The sequence below is a fragment of the Bufo gargarizans genome, chromosome 7 (assembly GCF_014858855.1).
Source record: "Bufo gargarizans isolate SCDJY-AF-19 chromosome 7, ASM1485885v1, whole genome shotgun sequence".
NCBI classification, from domain to species: Eukaryota; Metazoa; Chordata; class Amphibia; order Anura; family Bufonidae; genus Bufo; species Bufo gargarizans.
This window is the reverse complement of record NC_058086.1, coordinates 114,075,190-114,096,028: the sequence shown is the minus strand read 5'-3', so window position 1 is coordinate 114,096,028 and position 20,839 is coordinate 114,075,190. Positions and strand designations below refer to the sequence as shown.

Below are 20,839 nucleotides of genomic sequence, written 5' to 3'. Positions count from 1 at the left end.
AGTGTTCAGATGATCAGTAGATAGATGAGTGCTATTAAATTAGAAAAAACACCTTGAAAATAAACTAAAGAACCCTAAAATAATAGATTTTATTGATATCCTTAATATTTCTTTTTAATTTTATTGGTATCCTTAAAATGACCTAACTGGCCGAACAATACACATAACCCTAAACGGGATGAGAAAAGGGCCCAGGAGTGAGTGACAAGAGGAGAGCAATCATTCAGGGACAGTACTATCCTTATTATGATACTGATTGATCCTCAGCCCAGAGGTATCCCCTGATGGTACATGATCTGTGACATGAAAAGGTCTTCCACAACCTCAGTTTTATAGCAGAGTTTGGCTATACCTCACACAGTTTTAACTTCTTAAGGAAACAGGGCATACCTGTACGCCCTGTGCATTTCCAATCACTGCTGCGCGGCGGGTGGTGATCAGAACAGAGTGCCCGCTGAAATCATTCAGCAGGCACTCTAACAATGCCGAAGGGGGTCCTCTGACCAGCCCCATATTGGCGATCTCAGCAAACCGCTGGTCAATTCAGACCTGCGGTTTGTTGTGTTTCCGGGTCTCGGGAACCCCCCTTTTCCTCCCAGGATGGGACTAGCACTGAAGGGGGAACCAGGATGCAGAGGATGAGCGGGACCTATGAGGGGAGACCCTATTGGACTCTGCCCCCTGATATGGAACAAGGCAGAAGCAAAGGACTCCCTGTGTGGCTGATGATGCTGCATGAGGGCAAGGAAGAGAGACATAAAATAATTATAGCTGAGAATGGGACTCACGTAGGAAAAATTTGAATTTTGTATAACTTACCAGTAAAATCTTTCTCGCTCTTCCTTAGGGGACACCGGAAACCTTGGGTATAGCTCAACTCTCTAGGAGGCATGACACTATGTGAAAACTGTTAAGCCCCTCCTCCAGCAGCTATACCCTGAGCCTGGCGAGAGAGACTACCAGTTGCGTGTCCAAGTAGTGAAAAAAAAAAAAAAAAAAAAAGTTAACAACCTGACAGGGGCAACTAAACTGTAACGGTAAACCAGAGCAGAAAAAGATTTTACTGGCAAGTTATACAAAAATCTCGTTTTCTCGCCTCAAGTTATCATTTCCTTGGGGGGGACACAGGAAACCTTGCGATGTTCGAGAGCAGGCCAAGAGGGGAGGGACTACAGCCCAAGGCGAAACCACCGGCGGTATCAAGAAACAGCTGCCTGCAAGACCAGGCGGCCCAATGTAGCATCCGTCGATGCCTAGGTGTTCACCCTGTAGAACTTGGTGAAGGTGTGCAAGGAAGACCAGGTGGCGCCTTGCACAGTTGTTCAGCCGAAGCCCGATGCCTCTCAACCCAAGAGGCACCTACCGCTCTGGTAGAATGAGCAGTAACACCAAAAGGCATCTCCTTGCCCTTGGGGCGGTAAGCCTCGACAATAGCCATCTTGATGAAGCAAGCAATAGACAGCCTGGACGCCGCCAACCCCTTGCGCGGACCTTCCGGAACCACAAAGAGTCCGTGTGCCGAAAGTGTCTGGTGACCTCCAGGGCCCTAAAGACACCCAGGCAGTGAAGCTCCCATTCGAGGGTGAGAAGGAGACTAACAAAAGGGAAGGGAGGACAATGTCCTCATTGAGGTGAAAGGCAGAGACCACCTTCGGGAGGGAGGAAGGAACCGGACGGAGAACAGCCTTATCCTGGTGGAAGACCAAAAAGTGCCCAGTACAGGAAAGCGCCGCCAATTCAGACACCCGTCGTAGAGACGTGATGGCCACAAGGAATATGACCTTGCAGGACAAAAGGTGAAGAGAGATCCTCCTTAACGGCTCAACGGGGGAGGACTGGAGCGCCGAGAGCACAACATTAAGGTCCCAGGGTGGAATGGGAGAGCGATACAGAGGAACAGAGTGAGCGACGCTGGAAGAGGAAGGGGTTAACAGTCCAACCAGACCGAAGACCTCAGGGCAGTGCGACAGCAGAAGGAGCAGGCAGCAGTGGCAGAAGAGATCCGAAACGTCACTGCAGCAGAGAAGAAAGCGACAGCAGTGGTGGCCAGACTCTTGAGGTGAATGAGACGGAGCGGGAAGCGAAGCCCCCCCCACCAATGCTCCGGTCGTGTGCGCGATTCCAATATAGAGAAGGGAAGAAGGGGGAGGGGCAGTTTGCGGCCTGTAAATGAGATACTGATACATCCTGAAGTCTTCACCCTCTGTCCATTTCAGCAGGGTCACCCCCTTAGCTGCTGGCACTGCAGTGGCAGGAAGCTAGAGAGGGGCTTGACATGTGGGCGACCCTTACGCTGGCGGGATGCAGGGGAGCTGGGCTGCCCTGGTCCTCCTTGTCTTCTATGGGGGAGGCAGCAGTGTGGATGACCGGCACTGGCGCAGCTCGACCCCGGAAGAAACAGAGGTCCAGGAGTCTCTGTTGTCCCTATGAAAAGTAAAATTAAAAAAATCTAAAATTTAAAATTGAGAAAAAAAAACAGGCCTGCAAAGCACGGAGTGTCTTGCCTCCTTGGACACTAAGCAAAAACTCGCAGTCTCTCTCCAGGCTGAGGGTATAGCTGCTGGAGGAGGGGCTTAACAGTTTTTACTTAGTGTCACACCTCCTAGGGAGTTGAGCTATACCCAAGGTTTCCTGTGTCCCCCAAGGAAATGGGCGTAGACTTCAGCTACAACTTTCCCCATATTCTGGCAAAAGTTACAGTAAATGCAGCAGTGACACAAATACATGGCCCTTTTGATAAGCCACGCCCCTTTTCATCTGCACTTCTGAAAAGTGCAGAAAAGCTCAAAAAGTCACAAATCATGGTGCACACACACTGTACTTTAAGCCACAATGGTGGCGCATAGGACTTGATCAAATGTTCCTGTTTGTGTACCTTATGGAATATAGAAAATGGTGCAAAATTTCAACAAAGGCTATATTAGTAAGTGCTATATAATCATCTTGTATGCACTTTGGTCAACAATAACCAGAAATTGGCCAACCCTTTAAGTATTAACCAAGTTTGGCTTTTAATGATCAACTTTGATGCAATATGGTTGCACGTCATCTGCTCATTCGGCTAGAACAGGCCGAGTGCTAGAAAGCAGCTTATATTTTACCAAAAACAACCCAACAACATTACGCTTAAGTTAATCAGATTGCTTACTGTGCGGCAGTAGCTTCTTGCTCTTCTTTTTCCTTAGCTTCCCCAAGCTCTCTCAATGCAACCAGGAGTTTCTGGTTCTGCTCCTGAAGTTCATCAATGTTTCGGAAAGTGACTAAATGCTGCGTTATTACTTCAGAAGAGCTGCTGATATTAGCAGAGCTGACATCGTCATCTCTGTGAACATGGTTTCCTCGGGCCTCCTCCAGTTCAATTAACAAAACTTTAATCTATAAAGATAAAGATCAAATGTTATTACTCAAGAAAAAGAAAAATCTAAGATAAAAAGGTCAGACATAGACAATGTGGCAGAAAATATAAAAGTAACGAAAATCATCTGACAATTCTACCTTTCTACCTAAAACTAACTAACCTTACCATACTCCTGTTAAATTGAGTAAAAGTTGTATTAGTTGTTCAAACTTACAAATGCCTGATCAAAAGTTTTATTAGCAAAAATGAAATCTGAATAAAAAATGACTAGAGATTAACTTATGACGAATGGAATTAATATAACTACAAAATATAATAAAAAAATAAAAATAAATCATGTTTCCTCCACTCTAAGATTTTAGAGTTCGGCTCCAGAAACTACCAACAACCAGCTGATATCGTCAGCAGCCACATATTTCAATTGCACTGAACAAGGGAATCCCCCAGGCATGAGCCACTCTTCAGAGCAGCTCTTTGCTCTGGCCTATTGAGTTCTGAGGTAGAAACTGCTAAAATTACCGCTACATGCACCATTAGTACATCCCAAAGTAGGGAGGGAAGTAGAGCAAGGCCTCATGCACATGTACGTGCCATTTTTGGCGGCCCGCAAAAAACAGAAGCCTATGTGCCTTCGGCAGTTTGCGGAACGGAAGACCCATTATAGAAATGCCTATTCTTGTCCGCAAAACAGACAATAGGACATACTATTTTTTGCGTGGCCTCAGAACGGAGCAACGGATGGGGACAGCACATTGAAGTGAATGGGTCCGCACCAGAGCGGTCTCGAAAAACAGTCATGTGCATGAGGCCTAAGGTCCTATAAGCACAACGTGTGCTGTCCATAACCGTAGTTCTGTTCCACAGTCTAGTATTACTGCCCATTTAGAAGAGAAGTTATTTAACGTAGGGTGGGATATGCAGACCAGTAAAATGCAGAACACACATGGTTTGTATCAGTGTTTTTTGTGGGTCCGCGATAAGCTGGGACTATATGGCAACATGTTGCATGACAAACGGAATGTCACAGGGCGACATAGCAGCTAATGATTGACAATAGTGTAGCAATAGGACACAGCACAATCAAAAAATCCAGATCTTTAAATGCAAGTAGGTATTAAAAGTAGGCATCGACCGATATAGATTATTTAGGGCCAATACCGATAATCTGAAGTTTCAGGCCGATAGCCGATAATTTATACCGATATTCTGTGAATTTTCATTTTTGAAGAAAAAAAAATTTCCTACACAAATCTGCTGAAAATGAATGTTTATTGTTAATGTGTAGGTTTTTTGAGATATATATACACACACACACACACACACACACACACACACACACACACACATATATATACACATATACATACACACATATATACATAAACTATTACCCCCCTTAGGGACTAGAACCCTTGTTATTCACCCCGATAGATCTCCATCAGGGTGAATAGGACCTCACACAGTCATCCCTGATGCTCTGTGCACACAGCAGCAAGGGAGACGCCCATGGCAGCTAGGGCTTCAATAGCATCCTGGCTGCCATGGTAACAGTTCGGAGCCCCAGCATTACACTGCTGGTGCTCCGATCAGAACTGTCAGTGAGGAGGAGGGGAGAGGGGACCCTGTGGCCACTGCCACCAATGATTAATACTGGGGGGCTTGGGTGGGGGAATCGCACTGCGCCACCAATGATTAATACTGGGGTTTGGGGGGGCACACTGCGCCACCAATGAAGATAACTCATTAATTCATATACAGGAGGCGGGAGCTGGCTGCAGAATCACATAGCCGGCTCCCAACCTCTATGAGTGGTAGCCGGTTATGTGTTTCTGCAGCCAGCTCCCGTCTCCTGTATATGAATTAATGAGAGAGGTATCTTCATTGGGGGCGCAGTGGCCACAGCCCCTCCCCTCCTCGCTGTTATTGGTGGCAGTGGCAGCAGCAGCACAGGGGGAGTGAGACACTACTTCCTTCTCCCCTGTGCTGCTGAGGGAACACTGAGAGCGCCGTCAGCAGCGCGATCTGTGTTCCCCATATGTTATCGGAATATGGGCAAAATAGATGCCGATAACGTTCAAAATCCTGAATATCAGCAAAACACATAATCGGTCGATCCCTAATTAAAAGGCATGTCATGAGGTTACAGGTCTTCTGTAAGATAAATGGCAATCCTGCCATAGGTATTTTGGCCTTCCTCGGGAACAACCAGGTCTGAGAATTTTGGGGGTCATGTATCAAACTGTTGTAAAGTAGCACTGGCTTAGTGGCCCATGGCAACCAATCAGACTCCACCTTTAATTTTCCAAATAAGCTATCCAAAATGAAAGATGGAATCTGATTGGTTGAAGAAAAGACAAAGGGGTTCATTTATCAAACTGATGTAAAGTAGAACGGCTTAGTTGCCCATAGCAACCAAACTATAGTACCTGTTGGGAAAGATCTTTCACTTGCAACTCCAGCCTCTGGTTTTCTTTTTCCAGCACTGAGGAAAGTTTGTTTGCCTTATCCGTTTCATTTTGCAGACGCTGAATTTCCTACAAGTAAATGAAATTAGCAAAATTCTAAGTCGGGAGAAAACTGGACAATGTGAAGTGAAAAAATAAATAAATACCTTCATAGCTTGTTCAAGCTTAGCAGATAGATTTGCCACCGTTTTCTGCATACGCTCATACTCTTCTCGCTGACGTTTCAGAATGGGTGCCTTAGCTTCCACCTCCTTCACTATGTCATCCAAGTACTTTGTAATTCTTTTATTTTCTTGCTTCTCTATTAACAATTGATCTTGAGTTTCCATGTATGCATTATACAGCTGCAGAAAAACACATTTTATACTGAATTTATGAAGAATGCTGAAACCAGTGCAATAAGATTCAAAGACAAACATACAGCCAATATAATCTAAAACCATAGCCAAATAATACACAAAGGATGGAAGATCTGGAGACTCCTCACACCTTGTGATCAGTAGAATAGGTACATGGTGCACAGATGCATGAGAAGAGTAGGGTTTTCACAAAGATTCAATGCAGTTTCTGCAAAGAAGATTTTCACATTTAAAAAACTTGTGGTAGATGTGGAAAGATCTAGTAGAAAGGGCAAGAACTTTCCGAACAGTCCATGCAAGCACCGGAAACCAGCCAGATTCCACTATAGTCCATGTGGCATGGTAGTGCGCTGGATGTTTCCAGCTATGTCGAGTACAATGAACTCCAGCAGGCTGGTCTTCTACTGGAACATCCACCTAGATCAGGGATGCCCAACCTGCGGCCCTCCAGCTGTTGCCAAACTACAACTCCCAGCATGCTCGGATAGCCTACAGCCATCAGCCTACTAGGGTTGCACTAGGTATTATTAATACTGGTACAAAGTATCGATAGGGTATCGATTTGATACCGGGATTTGCCTTTTACTGATACTGGGCTCCGCTACTGTGCAGCTAGTATCACAGAACATGACGAGCGCTGTGCGCGTCATGGTCCCTCAGCAGCACAGGGGAGAAGGAAGCAGTCTCTCCCTCCCCCCTGTGCCGCTGCCACCAATGAGAGGAGAGATAGGCGGAGGAGTGGAGGGGCCATGGCCACTGCGCCAATGAAGATAATTAACGTTTAATACAGATACAGGAGGCGGGTGTCGGCAGCAGAATCACATAGCCAGCACCCGGCCTCTATAACAGGGAGCTGCAATCAGCGGCAGTTAACCCCTCAAATTGTGCAGATTCAGCAGCTTTGGAAAGCTGGGTAGCATGTGGTGACACACTGGCTAATTATAATGCCTGTAAAGCACTGTGGAATACATAGGAGCTATATAGGCCAGTTCACACGGCTGATTTTCAAAAACACAATTTGAAATGAAAAGAAAAAACTGCATTCCTTTTCATGCTTTAACCAATGGGCGTTCAATGCAAAGCTGTATTTACAGGTGTATTTGAAGAGCTGTGACCAAAAAACGCATGGAGTAATTTTTTATGCTTCCCAATCATTTCAGTGGGAGATTCCGCACTGATTTTGCCCCATGATAGGGTACGCTGCTTCTTTATTCCACGTGCGAGAAAAAAAATATATAAAGCACTGAGACGAATAGGACGCTGAGGTTCTGACGTGTTTTTGGAGCCAATTTTTAGGCAGAAACACTCTAAAATCAGCATACTATAAGTGAGTAAAATAAATTATGCGGCCCATTATCCTTACTCCCAAATAGTGCTATAACTTGGCAGATTATCCTTTCATGGTGCTAGAAAAGCAAAACCATGTGGAATTATAACCTGCAGAATTCTAAAGCTACCAATATAAATCTCTCTCCTTGCTTTTAAATAGTGCCATACCTAGGAAGATTTGCCGTCCATGGTCCTGGGAACAATGGGTTACTTGCACTATGTAAGGGTAACAAAATATATGGACAATGTGTACAGTGCCACAAGACTTATAATCCAGGTCTCCAATAAGGATGAATGTCATTTGTCTAGACAAAGTGAGAAATCCCTCACGGTTTTGGAAGAAGCTGAAGTTTTGCAGCTTTCACCTCTTTCATGCGGCATTAGATATCAATTGAAGTGAACGTAGATTTAAGCAATGCCCCTTCACAAACTTACTGTCTGCCCGTAAGCTCATACTGGTGCACAGTAGGTCTGCAGCCAAAGATGGAGAGACAGGGAGAAAATTGGATTAAATTTTTTCCTCACTAAAATCCCTTTCTCATTCAATGGGAGGCAGAGCAAAGACCTTGGGTATAGCTGCTGCCACTAGGAGGCAAACACCAAGCTAAAACGGTTAACTCCTCCCACTAGCTATACCCCTCCTACAAGCACTCCGCTAAGAGGCGCAAATACTCTGGTGGAATGAGCCATCACCTGAAGGGGTGGTGCAGTGCTCTTGTAACGAGAAGCCTCGCTGATCAACATCCAGATCCAGTGACTGATAGCTAGCAGAGTCACCAGATCAACGTGCCACAATCCTCTGCACCAATCTGGAACAAGGAATGAGTAGTAGCAGCAGCGGAGAAATATGTACAGGAGTATGAACTTGGGCCAGGGAACCCCCAGGGCATCGGTCACCACCACCTGGGGGTCTGGATCAGGTCACGAAGCATGGTACCTAGTTGTCCAGTGTCCCCCACTTGTTGCAGACTTTGTAAAAAAAAATATATAAAAAAATAGTCAAGATGGAGGGACAATTCTCTAGGGTCCACGCATTTCCTGCTCAGAAAGTCCACTATCCAGTTGTCCACTCACAGGATGCAGACTGCTGACAGAGCTGAAATTGTTTTTCCTCCACCCAAGGAAGACCTTTGCAGATTCTTCCGTTGCAGCTTGGTTGCCAGTTCCCTTTTGGCAATTTAGGTAGGCCCCAATGGTTGCAGTTGGATTGAATCCTGACTGGGCAGATCGAGTGCAGCGTCAGAGCTTGAAGAAACACCCAGAGCTCCAATATCTTTATTTGTTGCTAAGGGCAAACAACCCATCAACCATTAGCGGTGACAAAACACAGTATACCACTCCGTCTGGTGAGGTGAGCAAAGCAGACTATTCCCATATGTGAGCCATGCAATTACTCAAAGTCCTAAGAGGCTATGCTGATATCACAGCAGCCATTGGCGCCAATGCCCAACCTGTTAAAGGGACAATGCACTAGACAAGTGCCAAGGAAACTAGTAGGTTGTGCCAGTTAAAGAAATCAGTACCAGTACACACCAGAAGCTGCCCCATCAGCCACAGTATACCAAGTTATTGCAAATACCTGTACAGGTGAGGGAAGTTGCCATCAAGATCGATGCCTTGGAGTGATTGGACTCCTCAGCAAAGGTATCAAGAGGCAGCATAACAAAACCTCAGAGCCAGAGCAAATCAATACTCCACTTAAGAATGAGAAAGCTGCCAACCAGTGCAGATGCTCCACCTGTTGAAGGCGTCAATGACAACAACTAACATAGCCGTGCATTTGTCTCACAGGGACTCCAGACACAAGAGAAAATTTATGTTGTGAGGTTACAGCCTGGGAAGGCAGAAGTCACCATGGCGGCGCTCAACGACACAAAAAGACTACCCAAATAAAAAGATAGTGTGATAGTAGTCAGTGTCCAGTGGTAGTGCCCTTAGACCACCTGTTGAGAGGTAAAGACATTAGGGTACTAGGGTTGCACCGGGTATCGCATTATCGGTACCCAATCGATACTTTTGTACCGGGATTTGCAATTTCACATATACAAACGAACAAACATATTGCCACGCCCCCCCTCCCCAAAAAAAAAAAAAAAAAAAGAAGAAGGATAGGACTGTTCAATTAGGGGACAGACGTTCCATAAAATGCACACAGCTTTTTTGTCGTTTTATTTTTTTCGCGTGGTATTAAGCATCACCATACTTTACGGTATCGAAATTGAATAAAAATGTTGTTATGACAACCCTAGTAGGTACCACGAGAATTTCACACCCAGGAGACACAAGGCCTGTCCACCAAAAAGGCCCAGAAGGCACTGCCTAGCAGGCCTGAAAGCCGGGGGCCTTTTGTAGGAGCAAGGCTGACCGAAATAACTTCTGACCAAAAGGGAATGCGGTGGTGGGGTTCCCCAACAGGGTTCAGGCCTAGAAGGCGCTAAGGAGATCACCACGGCCAGATGACCAGAAGTGAGGTGCCGGGACAGAAGATATGGGTGAGATGAGGCTACAGAGGTTGCAGTCAGGGCTAGGGAATGCAGGTGCAAGATGGTGGGACTGGAGGCCACGTGTGAGAGGTAGGCTATACTCCAGAAAGTTGGTGTACCTCCCGTTCCTGGGCTTGCTGCAGCCTGTGGTGCCACGGCAAAGCTCCAGAAAAGACTGGGCTGTGCCTGAAGGATGAGGCCATGTCTAGCCTCGGCTACAGCAGGGTCCTTCTGTCTCCTCTCCCAAGTCTCTCCCTTTCTTGGGGGGGGAACCAGTGAAACACGTAGAGAAGGACCAAGGCCGGCAGACTGTGGATTTTGGTGGTCCTCCGTGCCACTTTTTGTTCTGTCCTTGCTACTGTGGATGTTAGGAGACCTACTGCTTTGCTGCCAGGTGGGTAACTGGGGGATAATTCAACCCTGAGCCCAACTTTGTTTCTAAAAATCAAGACCTGCAGAGCAGATGCTTGCCTCCTACAGAACTAATCTAAAACTGATTAGCTCAATGCTTGCAGGAGGGGTATGGCTTTTGATAGACATTCCTTTTTTTTCGCTTTATACGACGCACTTTTCCCCCCCTAAAAGTGTGGGGGTGGCTGGCTGTGCAAATAGTATGCTTTAGGTGCCGGGAATAGAGAGTAAATCGCTGCAGGCACTTGTAATACTCACGCTTCCGGTATTTATGGGGCTCCTCTGATCTGAGGATCTGATGTGAGGTATGATATTTTTTTCTTCTTTTCATCCTCTTAAACCTGGGGTGCGTCTTATAAAGCAAAAAATACAGTAACACTTTTTGCTGGTGTCTGCCTCCTAGTAGCAGCAGCTATACCCAAGGTCTTTGCTGTGTCCCCAATGACACGGATGACAAAGGAGACACTTCAGTGTCAGCAGAATCTGTTTAACTGCTTTCCATGAAGGACATACTTTTCTGAGCAGGTTATGCTTCATTTTCTGTTATTTTTCAGGGTATAGTGGCCAGAAATTAAAATGTAATTTACCCAAGGGTCATTGTCTGCTACATATTGTAGAATACAAGTTGAATTAAGCAGACAGAAATGTGGTCCAAAAAGGAGAGAACAAAATTTAATGCTTGGAAATGTAGAACGAACACTACACTACCATCATTTTATAGACAACCTCATGCATAAATTGGACTTGCAACTGTTTAGCATATGATTAGTTATGCAGATTCTTGTCATGCAACTGCATCATTACCGTTTTGCTCATTGTGGTAGAACAATCTTTTTATTCTTGTATACTACAAATTACAACCTGTTCTCACATTCCCTAATGGCTCAGTGTGTTATTAGGTTGGTTCCCTAGTGAAAGGTCACTGGTTCGAATCCAGGACCAGCCATGAAGAGTTCATAAAGAGAAACAGTATCATCCAGCGCATCGATAGCAGTATCTCAGACAAGAAAATTGCCAGAATGCGATGAGACGAAAAATAATAGACTGGGCTCCCATGGGGGAAAATGGGTCAGGAAGAAAGAAGTGAAAATGGGGCTAAGGCTACATTCACACAACCATATGAGTTTTGCAGTGTGCAAAAAATACGGATGACATCCTTTTGGTATCCGTATTGCATCCATTTTTTTGCGGATCCATTGTAACAATGCCTATCCTTGTCTGCAAAACGGACAAGAATAGGACATGCTCTATATTTTTTTTTTACAGGGCTACGGAACGGACATACCGTGCGGACAGCACACAGTGTGCTGTCTGCATTTTTTGCAGACCCATTGAAATGAATGTGTCCTCAACCATTATGCCAATAATGTGGGTATGCAAATAGTGAATTACTCTTGCCGGTAATTGGATTTTCCAATAGCCTCCCTAATTGATTCATATACAAAACCACAAAGATACTACAGAAAAAAAGTTTTGCATACGGGAGGGAAATCCCAGTGCCGTTAGAGAGGCCATTGGAAAATCCAAATTACCAGTAAGAGTAATTAACACTTTTCCCCGTGCCTCCCCAACGGCACTCAACAGGAGGATTTAAACTTAGGGGTGGTGAGAACCACTGCAGAAAGGATTCTGTGTCCAAAAGAGGTCCTGGTTATGGACGACATCCAATTTACAATGTTTGAAAAAAGTCATCGGATTTGCCCACGCTGCTGCTCTACAGATCTGGTTAATAGAGACTGAGGCAGATTCAGCCCAAGAAACGGACACAGCTCTTGCCGAATGGGCTTTAAGGCCTGCTGGGAGGATCTTGATTACGCCGAGCATAACATAAGGCGATAGTGTCCCTGATCCATCTGGCAATTGAAGCTTTACTGGCTGCTTTACCTTTATTAGGCCCTTGGAACTGGACAAGGAGATTGTCAGAATTCCTGAACTTATCAGAATATTTTAGATAGATGTAAGGCGGTGGCCTAAGTTATGAAACTTTTGGCACAAAATGATGGCAAGGTAATTTCTAGGTTACAGTGAAAACTAGATACCGCCTTCAGGAGAAAGGACGGGCAGTGCTTCAATATGATGCGATCGTCAAATCTGTAGATAAGGAGAATGGCATGAGAGCCTGGATTTCCCCAATTCTTCTGGCTGTAGTGATGGCGAGAAGGAAGGTAGTCTTCAGAGTTAGAAGTTTCAGGGAGATTTCCTCAATGGGCTCGAAAGGAGGATTCATCAGGACCGAGAGGACTAAATTTAAGTCCCAGGGAGGGACAGAAGTATGGATGGAAGGGCCCCTCTGATTGCCCCTTTGATAAAACTTTGATTAAGGGGTGCTATGATAATTTAGTATTCAAGAAGACCCCTATAGCCGTTAACTGGACCTTAAGAGTGGAAGGCTTGAGACCTTTCTCCAGGCCCGACTGTAGAAAATCTAGTATTTTTGGGATATTTTCTAAGGCTTCCTGGTGAACTTCATAACCCACAAATAGTAAAAAGGCCGTCCAAGCCCTGAGGTATATTCTAGGTTATTTTCTTCCTGCTTTTCAATAAAGGTGGATATTAGTGTCAGAGAGTCCTTTCTTCTTCAGACTTAGCCACTCAATTTCCAGGCTGTCAATCTCAGATGAGCGACCTCTGGATGAGGGACCGGGCCTTGATGTAACAGACCTGGACTTACAGGAAGAGTCCAGGATATCCCAGACGATAGAAACAGCGAAAACCATGCCCTTCTGGGCCAGTAGGGAGCAATCTATTTGTGCCTTTCTCTTCTGCCACCTTCATCAAGGTCTTCGGAATCAGGCTGAAGGGAGGAAATGCTTACAGGAGTCCCTGAGTGCAAGATGGAGCGTCTAAGATATCCGGATGGTCTGAGGAGATACGGAACAGAACCATGCCACTTTTCGGTTGTCTTTGTTTGCGAACAGGTCCATGATACGCATGCCACATTTCTCAGTGATTTGATGAAATACCTTGGTGTTTAAAAGGACTATTCACCATCCTTCAGAGTTTGCCTGCTGAGGTAGTCTGCTATTAAATTGTTGCTCCCTTTTAGGTGAACCACCGTAAGAAAAAGCAGATGGCTCTCTGCCCACAGAAATATTTTTCTTGTTACTGATGCCAGGGCCTTTTTGCTTGGGGTGCTAGAAGGACCTTGTGAACCGCTGTGAGTTCTCTTAAATTTGAAGAGGCGTCTGACATGGAATGGTGCCAGATGCCCTGATCCACCAAGTGTTGGGTATTACCTCACCAGCCTCGACTGCTGGCGTCTGTAGTAACCACAAGCTGATCTTCCTGACGCCAAAAGACTCCCAGTTGTAGATTCTTCTTTACCTTACACCAGGCCAGAGAGTACTTCACTTGAGGTGGAATAACGACTCTCGTCTAAGGTACCTTTGTCGCCATCCCATGTATCCAGTAGAAAAGCCTGTAGAATTCTGGTGTGGCTTTGTGCCCACCTGACTACGGGAATTGTTGCTGTTAGCTATCCCAATAAAGTCATGACATTCGTGATGGTCGCGGGTCTTAAGTCTCAGAAACAACTTATTTTGATACAGGGTTGTCTGTTCTTCGGAGAGAAAGGACATTAATGAGCAGGAGTCGTGGAGGACCAAAAAATAAATACAAATTTTCGCTGAGAAGGAGCAAAATCTGAATTTTTAAAATGTATTACCTATCCCAGATCTGAGAAGGTAGTTTGAACTAAACTTGGATGGGAGATGAGACTGTCTTCTGCAATTAAATAATCGTCCAGGTATGGGACAATAAGGATAACTTGTAGATGCAGATGAGCTGTTACCTCTGCGATACTTTCGTAAAAATTCTTGGGGCCGATGCTAGGCCAAAAGGGAGAGCCTAAAACTGGAAGTGAGGTGGTCACTTAAAAAGACTGAGGAATTTCTGATGCTCTCTGGATATGGGCGCATGATAGGCATCTTGCAAGTCCATTGTTACCATGTAAGAAAACTGAGGCAGGAAATTCTGTCGATCTGATTGTTTCCACCTTGAACCTCTTGTAGGTCAAGGATCTGTTTAGATTTTTCAGGTTAAAGATTAGCCTGAAAGAACCTCCTGGTTTCTGGGCCAAAAATACTGGGGAATAAAATCCCTGTTGATGTTGGTGCTCCAGAACAGGAAGCAAGACTTATTTTTGGATCAGGCTCATTTTGGATTCCAGACAGTTCTTTTCTGGGTAGTGGAATGTTTATAACGAAATGTGGTGGGTAAGAATCAAATTCTAGCTTGAAACCTTCTTGAATGGAAGCAAGTATCCAAGGAGAGGTTCCGATTTTTTCCCCAATTTGGAGTGAAATTTTTCAGTCTTGCCCCCACCTGACCTTTGGCATCATTGGGAGGATTTGGATGATTTATCTGGATTGAAAAGGAACTCCTTGCCTCTACCTCTTGAAGCCTGCCATCTTCCTGAGGATTCTCTCCTTTTCTGGTACCCTCTGGATTTGTTTTGGGAACAAAAGGACCGTCTCTGGTGAAGATATTTTGGCTCCGATGGTAAACCTTTCTTATCAGACGCTTTTTCTAATATGTCGTCCAAGATTTAGCCAAAAAGTCTATCCCCCTCGCAAGGGATCGAGCAGAGGCGATTTTTTTTTTAACTTTCATCACCTGACCAGGATCGCAGCCATACAGCTCTGCGGGTGACATTCGATATAGCTGCGAATCTTGCAGAAAGCTTTACCAAGTCAGCTAAGGCATCCGCTAGGAAATTTGAGGCTTGTTTAAGTACAGGTAGGGATGCTAGGATCTCTTCTCTGGGAGTACCTGCCGCCAAATGATCTTCTAGTTGAGATAACCACACAGATAAGGATTTTGCGGTACAAGTAGCTGAAATACTAGGCCTGAACATGGCTGTATTAGTCTCCCAGGCTCTTAGCAGGCTCTCATTTCTTATCCATCGGGTCCTGGAGTAGACCCATGTCTTCAAACAGGAGTGAGGACTTCTTTGAAATTCGAGCCACTGGTCCATCAATTTTTGGGGTTTTGTCCCAAAGGCTGGAATCAGACACTGCAAAAGAGTATTTTCTTTTAAACGAACCTGAAATAGGCACACGCTTTTCAGGGTCCTTCCACTCTCTGGATGAGTGATTTTATATTATTGTGGACTGGAAATACTCGCCTTCCTTTCCCCCAGACCCTGGAACATCAGGTCCTGTAAGGAAACGCTTTCTTTGGTATCTTCCAGGTTCATAGTGGCTCTTATAGTTTTCAAGAGACGCTGGGTGTCCTCTGGGAGAAATAACGGCCTTCCCGACTAGTCTTCTGAGGAGTCAGAATTGTCAATGGAGGTAATTTCTCCCACGTCTAACTCCGACACATTACAGGAGGCAAGAGATCTATGGGAAGTAGAGGCCTGGGGAGATTAAGGCGGCAGCCGGGATTCCACTGCTACATTCACTTCTTTAATATTACGCATAGAGAATAGAGGGGGATTCTTCTGACAATTTTCTCAGTACACTTTGTACATAATGATTTTTTGCCCTTAGAGACAAAAGATTTCTGGCAAATTACACATTTTTGGCGGTTTGATTCAGTCCCTGGTGCCTTGGCAATAGAGGTCTCTCTGCCCCAAGAGTAACCACAGGAAGGGGTTAATGGCAATAGTTTTTTAATATAAGAGATTCCTCCAGCACCAGGCACCCAGGGTGAAAGTGTATAACCCAGACAGAGAGGAGGCTTACCGGGCTAAGGGCGACTGAGGCTGGATCGATTGACTTGCGGTCAGCATCCAAATCAATAGGAACCAACATCAGAGCCGGACACACCACGGGGGAAAAACGCCTTCCCGGTTTTGTTTGAAATGCTGGCATTAGGCGTGTCGTCACGGCGCACGTGACGCTGTAATTACGCATGCGCTGCCGCTTTAGCCAATAGTACGTTTTTCCCAGCCCAGACACGGGGAGTCTCCGCCTAAAGCACACCTCTAGATTTCTCCCTGAAGCCGGAGCAAGGACTAATCGATTAGAGCCCGGGGCTGCCTTCCAAGGAAGGACTTAAGCTGGAGGATATAGAAGGGAGGCAACGTGTCCCCGAGGCCCCCTTTCCCGTGCACGGCCCTCCCAGAGACTGGAGAAGAGACCAGACCGTGCACCAACGATAAGTTCCCGGAACACATCAGGAGGAGCTTCCGCGCGAACTGGGGACAGGAAACAACACTGACTTAGGTAAGGAGAGGAGGCCTTTTAAACTTGAGCTTCCGTGTTGTTTCATGTCCAACTCCTGTTGAGTGCCGTTGGGGAGGCGCCAGGAAAAGGCCGATATAGCAGACAATGGACCAAAGCATATATAGAGACTGGTAAAGAAGTGGTTCAATGACAATGAATTAGAGGTGCTGGGATTGGCCCACACAGTCCTCAGACCTCAACCCAATCGAACACGTGTGGGTAGCGTTGAAGAAAAAGCTGTATTCGTACCCAAGGGAGTCGACAAGTATGCAGCAACACTGGAAACGTGTAGAAGAGACCTGGGAACAGATCTTGGTTGAGACATGCATGAATCTGATCAAGAGCATGCCCAGAAGGATTCAGGCAGGGTTGAAAGCCAAAGGTGGATTTACAAAATACTAATAAAAATAAAAATGTAGGATTTTAGAACAGTAAGAATGCAGTTACATGACAAGAATCTGCATAACTAATTATATGCTAAATAGTTGAAAGTCCAATTTATGAATGAGATTGCCAAGATGATTGCCTACATCGAAGCTCTAGTGCAGTTGTGGTGAACCTATGGCAAGGGTGCCAGAGGCGGCACTCTGAGCCCCCTTTGTGGGCACATGCACCCTGGAAAAAAAGTCTATGGTGTACCAATATGCCTTAGACTTTTTCTGCTATTCGTTGGCACAGGGCACACCATGAACTGCCCAGGCAGTGCATGCTATTAGAGCTAAATTATAAAGTACATAAGAGAAATATGACACCATTGCTTTATTTACACAGTCAAGACAACAAGGTGGTAACAGTACCTCTGTCAATTTCATGCCTGGCTTCACAACTTTTGCCACAGCAGCAGCTGTTGGGGACATAGCAGTTAATTCCTCTTCAGTCAACATAACACCTGAAGAGAAAGAAATAAAGAAATAAGGCAATTCTTGACATTAATATTGGTCGTCAAAAAATGATTACTCACTGGTAATTGGATTTTCCAGAACCCATGACAGCCCCACGAGATATGATCAGCCCCCACAGACAGAAAACCTGCAGAATAAAAGGGTGGACACTCCTCCCAATTCAGTGTGATATCCAAGCATCGGAGGAAGTCCACTCGTATAAAGCTTAGAGGATCAATATATATATTTATTTATTTTTTTTAACTTAAAGAGGACCTTTCACTACAATAAAAAAAATCTAAACTATGCATAGACATGGAGAGCGGCGCCCAGGGATCTCCCTGCACTTACTATTATCCCCGGGCGCAGCTCCATTCTCCCGGTATCTTCAGATTTTTGGCTCAACTGGGAGGAGCCTGCTGGCATCCTCCTCTCCCAGGCTGGAGTGCTGGCCAATCAAAGCGCTCAGATCATAGCCTGAGAGTTTTTTATTTGGCTCCTCCCAGTTGAGCCAAAAATCTGAAGATACCGGAGCCTATACCGGGAGAATGGAGCGGGCACCCGGGGATAATCATAAGTGCAGGGAGATCCCTGCGCGCCGCTCTCCATGTCTGTATGCTTAGTTTAGATTTTTTATTGTAGTGAAAGGTCCTCTTTAAAAGGGAACCCATCACCTCCAACAAACTTCCCAAGCCGGCAGCAGTACCTTAGCGTAACCAGCAGCATGCTTGCAATGATCATTTTCTTAATGCAGACAGAAGCTATAAAAACGTTTAATCCCCTGCCAGCACGCTTCTCTAGTCAGGCTTGAAGTCACTGTAACCTTCCCTGCCCCTTCACTGCGACTGACAGCTGGCAGTTTGGCAAAGCAAGCCGAACTGTTGCGCATAAGCGCTGTCAGTCACAGCGAAGGGGCATGGAAGGCGGTGTGGTTACCGTGACTTGAAGCAAGGAGGCCACTGCCTCATTTTTCCCTTCACCCACAACAGCACCACAAATGATTTACCAAAGGGAAAAAAAAAAATTAAGTCAAGGCGGTAGAACAGAAAACACCTTTTTGCCAAAAGATTAACCCGAATGAGAATTGTTCAAATCAAGCAGGTAGTGTTTTAAAAAAAAAATAAAAAAATTTAAGGAGAAGACCAGGTAGCCACTCTGCAAATATCTTCTATGGGGGACTGAGGATCTTTCCACCCAGGAGGTAGCAACTGCTCTGGTAGAATGTGCTTTAAGACCCACTGGAGGAGAGAAGTCATAAGACGACTAGGCTAAAGAAATAGCAGAAACAATCCATCTTGTAATGGAACTTTTAGTGGCAGCCTTGCACTTATTCCCTCCTTGAAAGAGGATAAAGAGTGAAGAAGTCTTTGGCCAACTTTCAGTTCGTGATAGATAACCAATTAAAGCTCTTCTCACGTCTAAGCAACGAAGAGATCTTTCATTTTCTGACATTGGGTTCTTAAAAAAAAAAAAAAAGGTAGGAAGAATAATATCCTGGGATCTAGGAAAACTGGAAGCTACCTTTGGAAGAAAGGCTGGATCCGGGCGGATCAGCACCTTATCCTCCAAAATAGTGGCATAAGGGGGATTAATGGATATGGCCTGAATCTCATTAACCCCGAGGGCAGGAGTTAAAGCAATTAACAGGCACAATTTCAAGGTAGACTAAATTGAGGTGGAAGCCATGGGTTCAAAACCAGGGTGGATTTGATTTAAATCAAACTGATATAAATCACGATTTAAATCACTAGTCAGTAAGGCTTGATTTAAATCATAGTTTGACATAAAAAATTATTGCCTGTATAACTTATATGCAAGTAGATAAAGATTTTTAGAACAACTTTTCATATTAGTTTGATTCTGTATTTATAGGTTTGTAGAAGTTAGGAGCAAGGTCTTTTTCTCAACTCTGTTCACGTTATAACATTTTTGCTGTGAAGAGGCATGTGATCTCTGCTGAGTAAAATTCAGTTTTGAGAACTGCAAAAGTAAACCAAGCATCCGTGATATCGTGTAGGCAGAGAAACTGCCAAATAATCTCACAAAAACCCCTGGAAGAGTATGACATTGTGAATGGATTAATGGAATTTACCTAAAAAAAAATTAAACATACAGCCTTATTCTACATAATTTAAAAAAACAAAATCTTTAATTTCATGATGGAATAACCTTTGGATGGTAATATATTTTCCTCAAAAAGCATTTTATTTAAAAAAATAAATAAAAAGATTTTTATCCACCCTGTTCAAAACTGAGGTTGGGTCAAGGCTTTCAATACAATGTTAAAGTCTCAGGGAGGGGGTTTATGGGAGGTTATCCGGGTGGACATGGGTATTGCCTTAAAAAACCACGATACCCACGGGCACCATGCAATCTCTTGATTAACCCCTTCCTGCATTATCACGTACATGTACTTGAGCGAATACAGCTCCTTGCCGCATCCTCACGTGCACGTACAGCTCCTGCACCCATCCGATCCGCAGCACGGGCCAGTGTTACTGACCCGCATCCGCCGGCAACCCTTTCACATGCGGCAGTCAGCGCTGGCCGCAGCACGTGCAGGGTATACAGAGGTCGATAGTTGCCATGGCAGCCCTGATGCCTGTGCCAGTATACAGAAGCCCAGGAGATCCAGCCTGAGCACTAATCTCCTAGGCAACTGTCAGCGTCTCACTGTGCGAGACGCTGATAGTTAATTCAGTACAATACAGAATGTATTGCCACGTCCGTAACATGCTCTATAAAAATATCACATAATTTAACCACTCAGGTGAACACCGTAAAAAAAAAAAAAAGTAAAAAAAATAGTCACCTTAAAGGGAACCTGTCACCGGGATTTTGTGTATAGAGCTGAGGACATGGGTTGCTAGATGGCCGCTAGCACATCCACAATACCCAGTCCCTGTAGCTCTGTGTGCTTTTATTGTGGGAAAAAAAATGAATTGATACATATGCAAATTACCCTGAGATGAGTCCTGTATGTGAGATGAGTCGGGGACAGGACTCATCTCAGGGTAATTTGCATATGTATCAATTCGTTTTTTTTACACAATAAAAGCACACAGAGCTATGGGGACTGGGTATTGCAGATGTGCTAGCGGCCATCTAGCAACCCATGTCCTCAGCTCTATACACAAAATCCCGGTGACAGGTTCCCTTTAAGTCACAAAAAGTGTAATACTAAGCGATCAGTGTTGAGCGAACTTGTGTTTTAAGTTCCGCGTCTAAAGTTTGGGTTATCGAAGAATCGCATTATGGATTCTAAATTCTGTGATGGTACGTGAGCGGAATCTGTAACACGATTCTTCGATAACCCGAACATTAGAGGCTGAAAATGGTTAGCTCCTCCTCTGCCGGCTATACCACAATCCAGCCTTAAGAGA

General features: G+C 44.9%; 1 protein-coding gene across 1 annotated transcript in view; it reads right to left on the bottom strand.

Moving 5' to 3' along the window:
* Positions 1 to 20,839, bottom strand: part of TPR (translocated promoter region, nuclear basket protein) — a 190,365-nt gene that overhangs the window by 105,692 nt on the left and 63,834 nt on the right. The window contains 4 exon segments of the mRNA XM_044300517.1: positions 3,149 to 3,375; positions 5,785 to 5,892; positions 5,970 to 6,167; positions 17,373 to 17,464. Of these exon segments, the coding sequence (XP_044156452.1) occupies positions 3,149 to 3,375; positions 5,785 to 5,892; positions 5,970 to 6,167; positions 17,373 to 17,464 (625 nt within the window).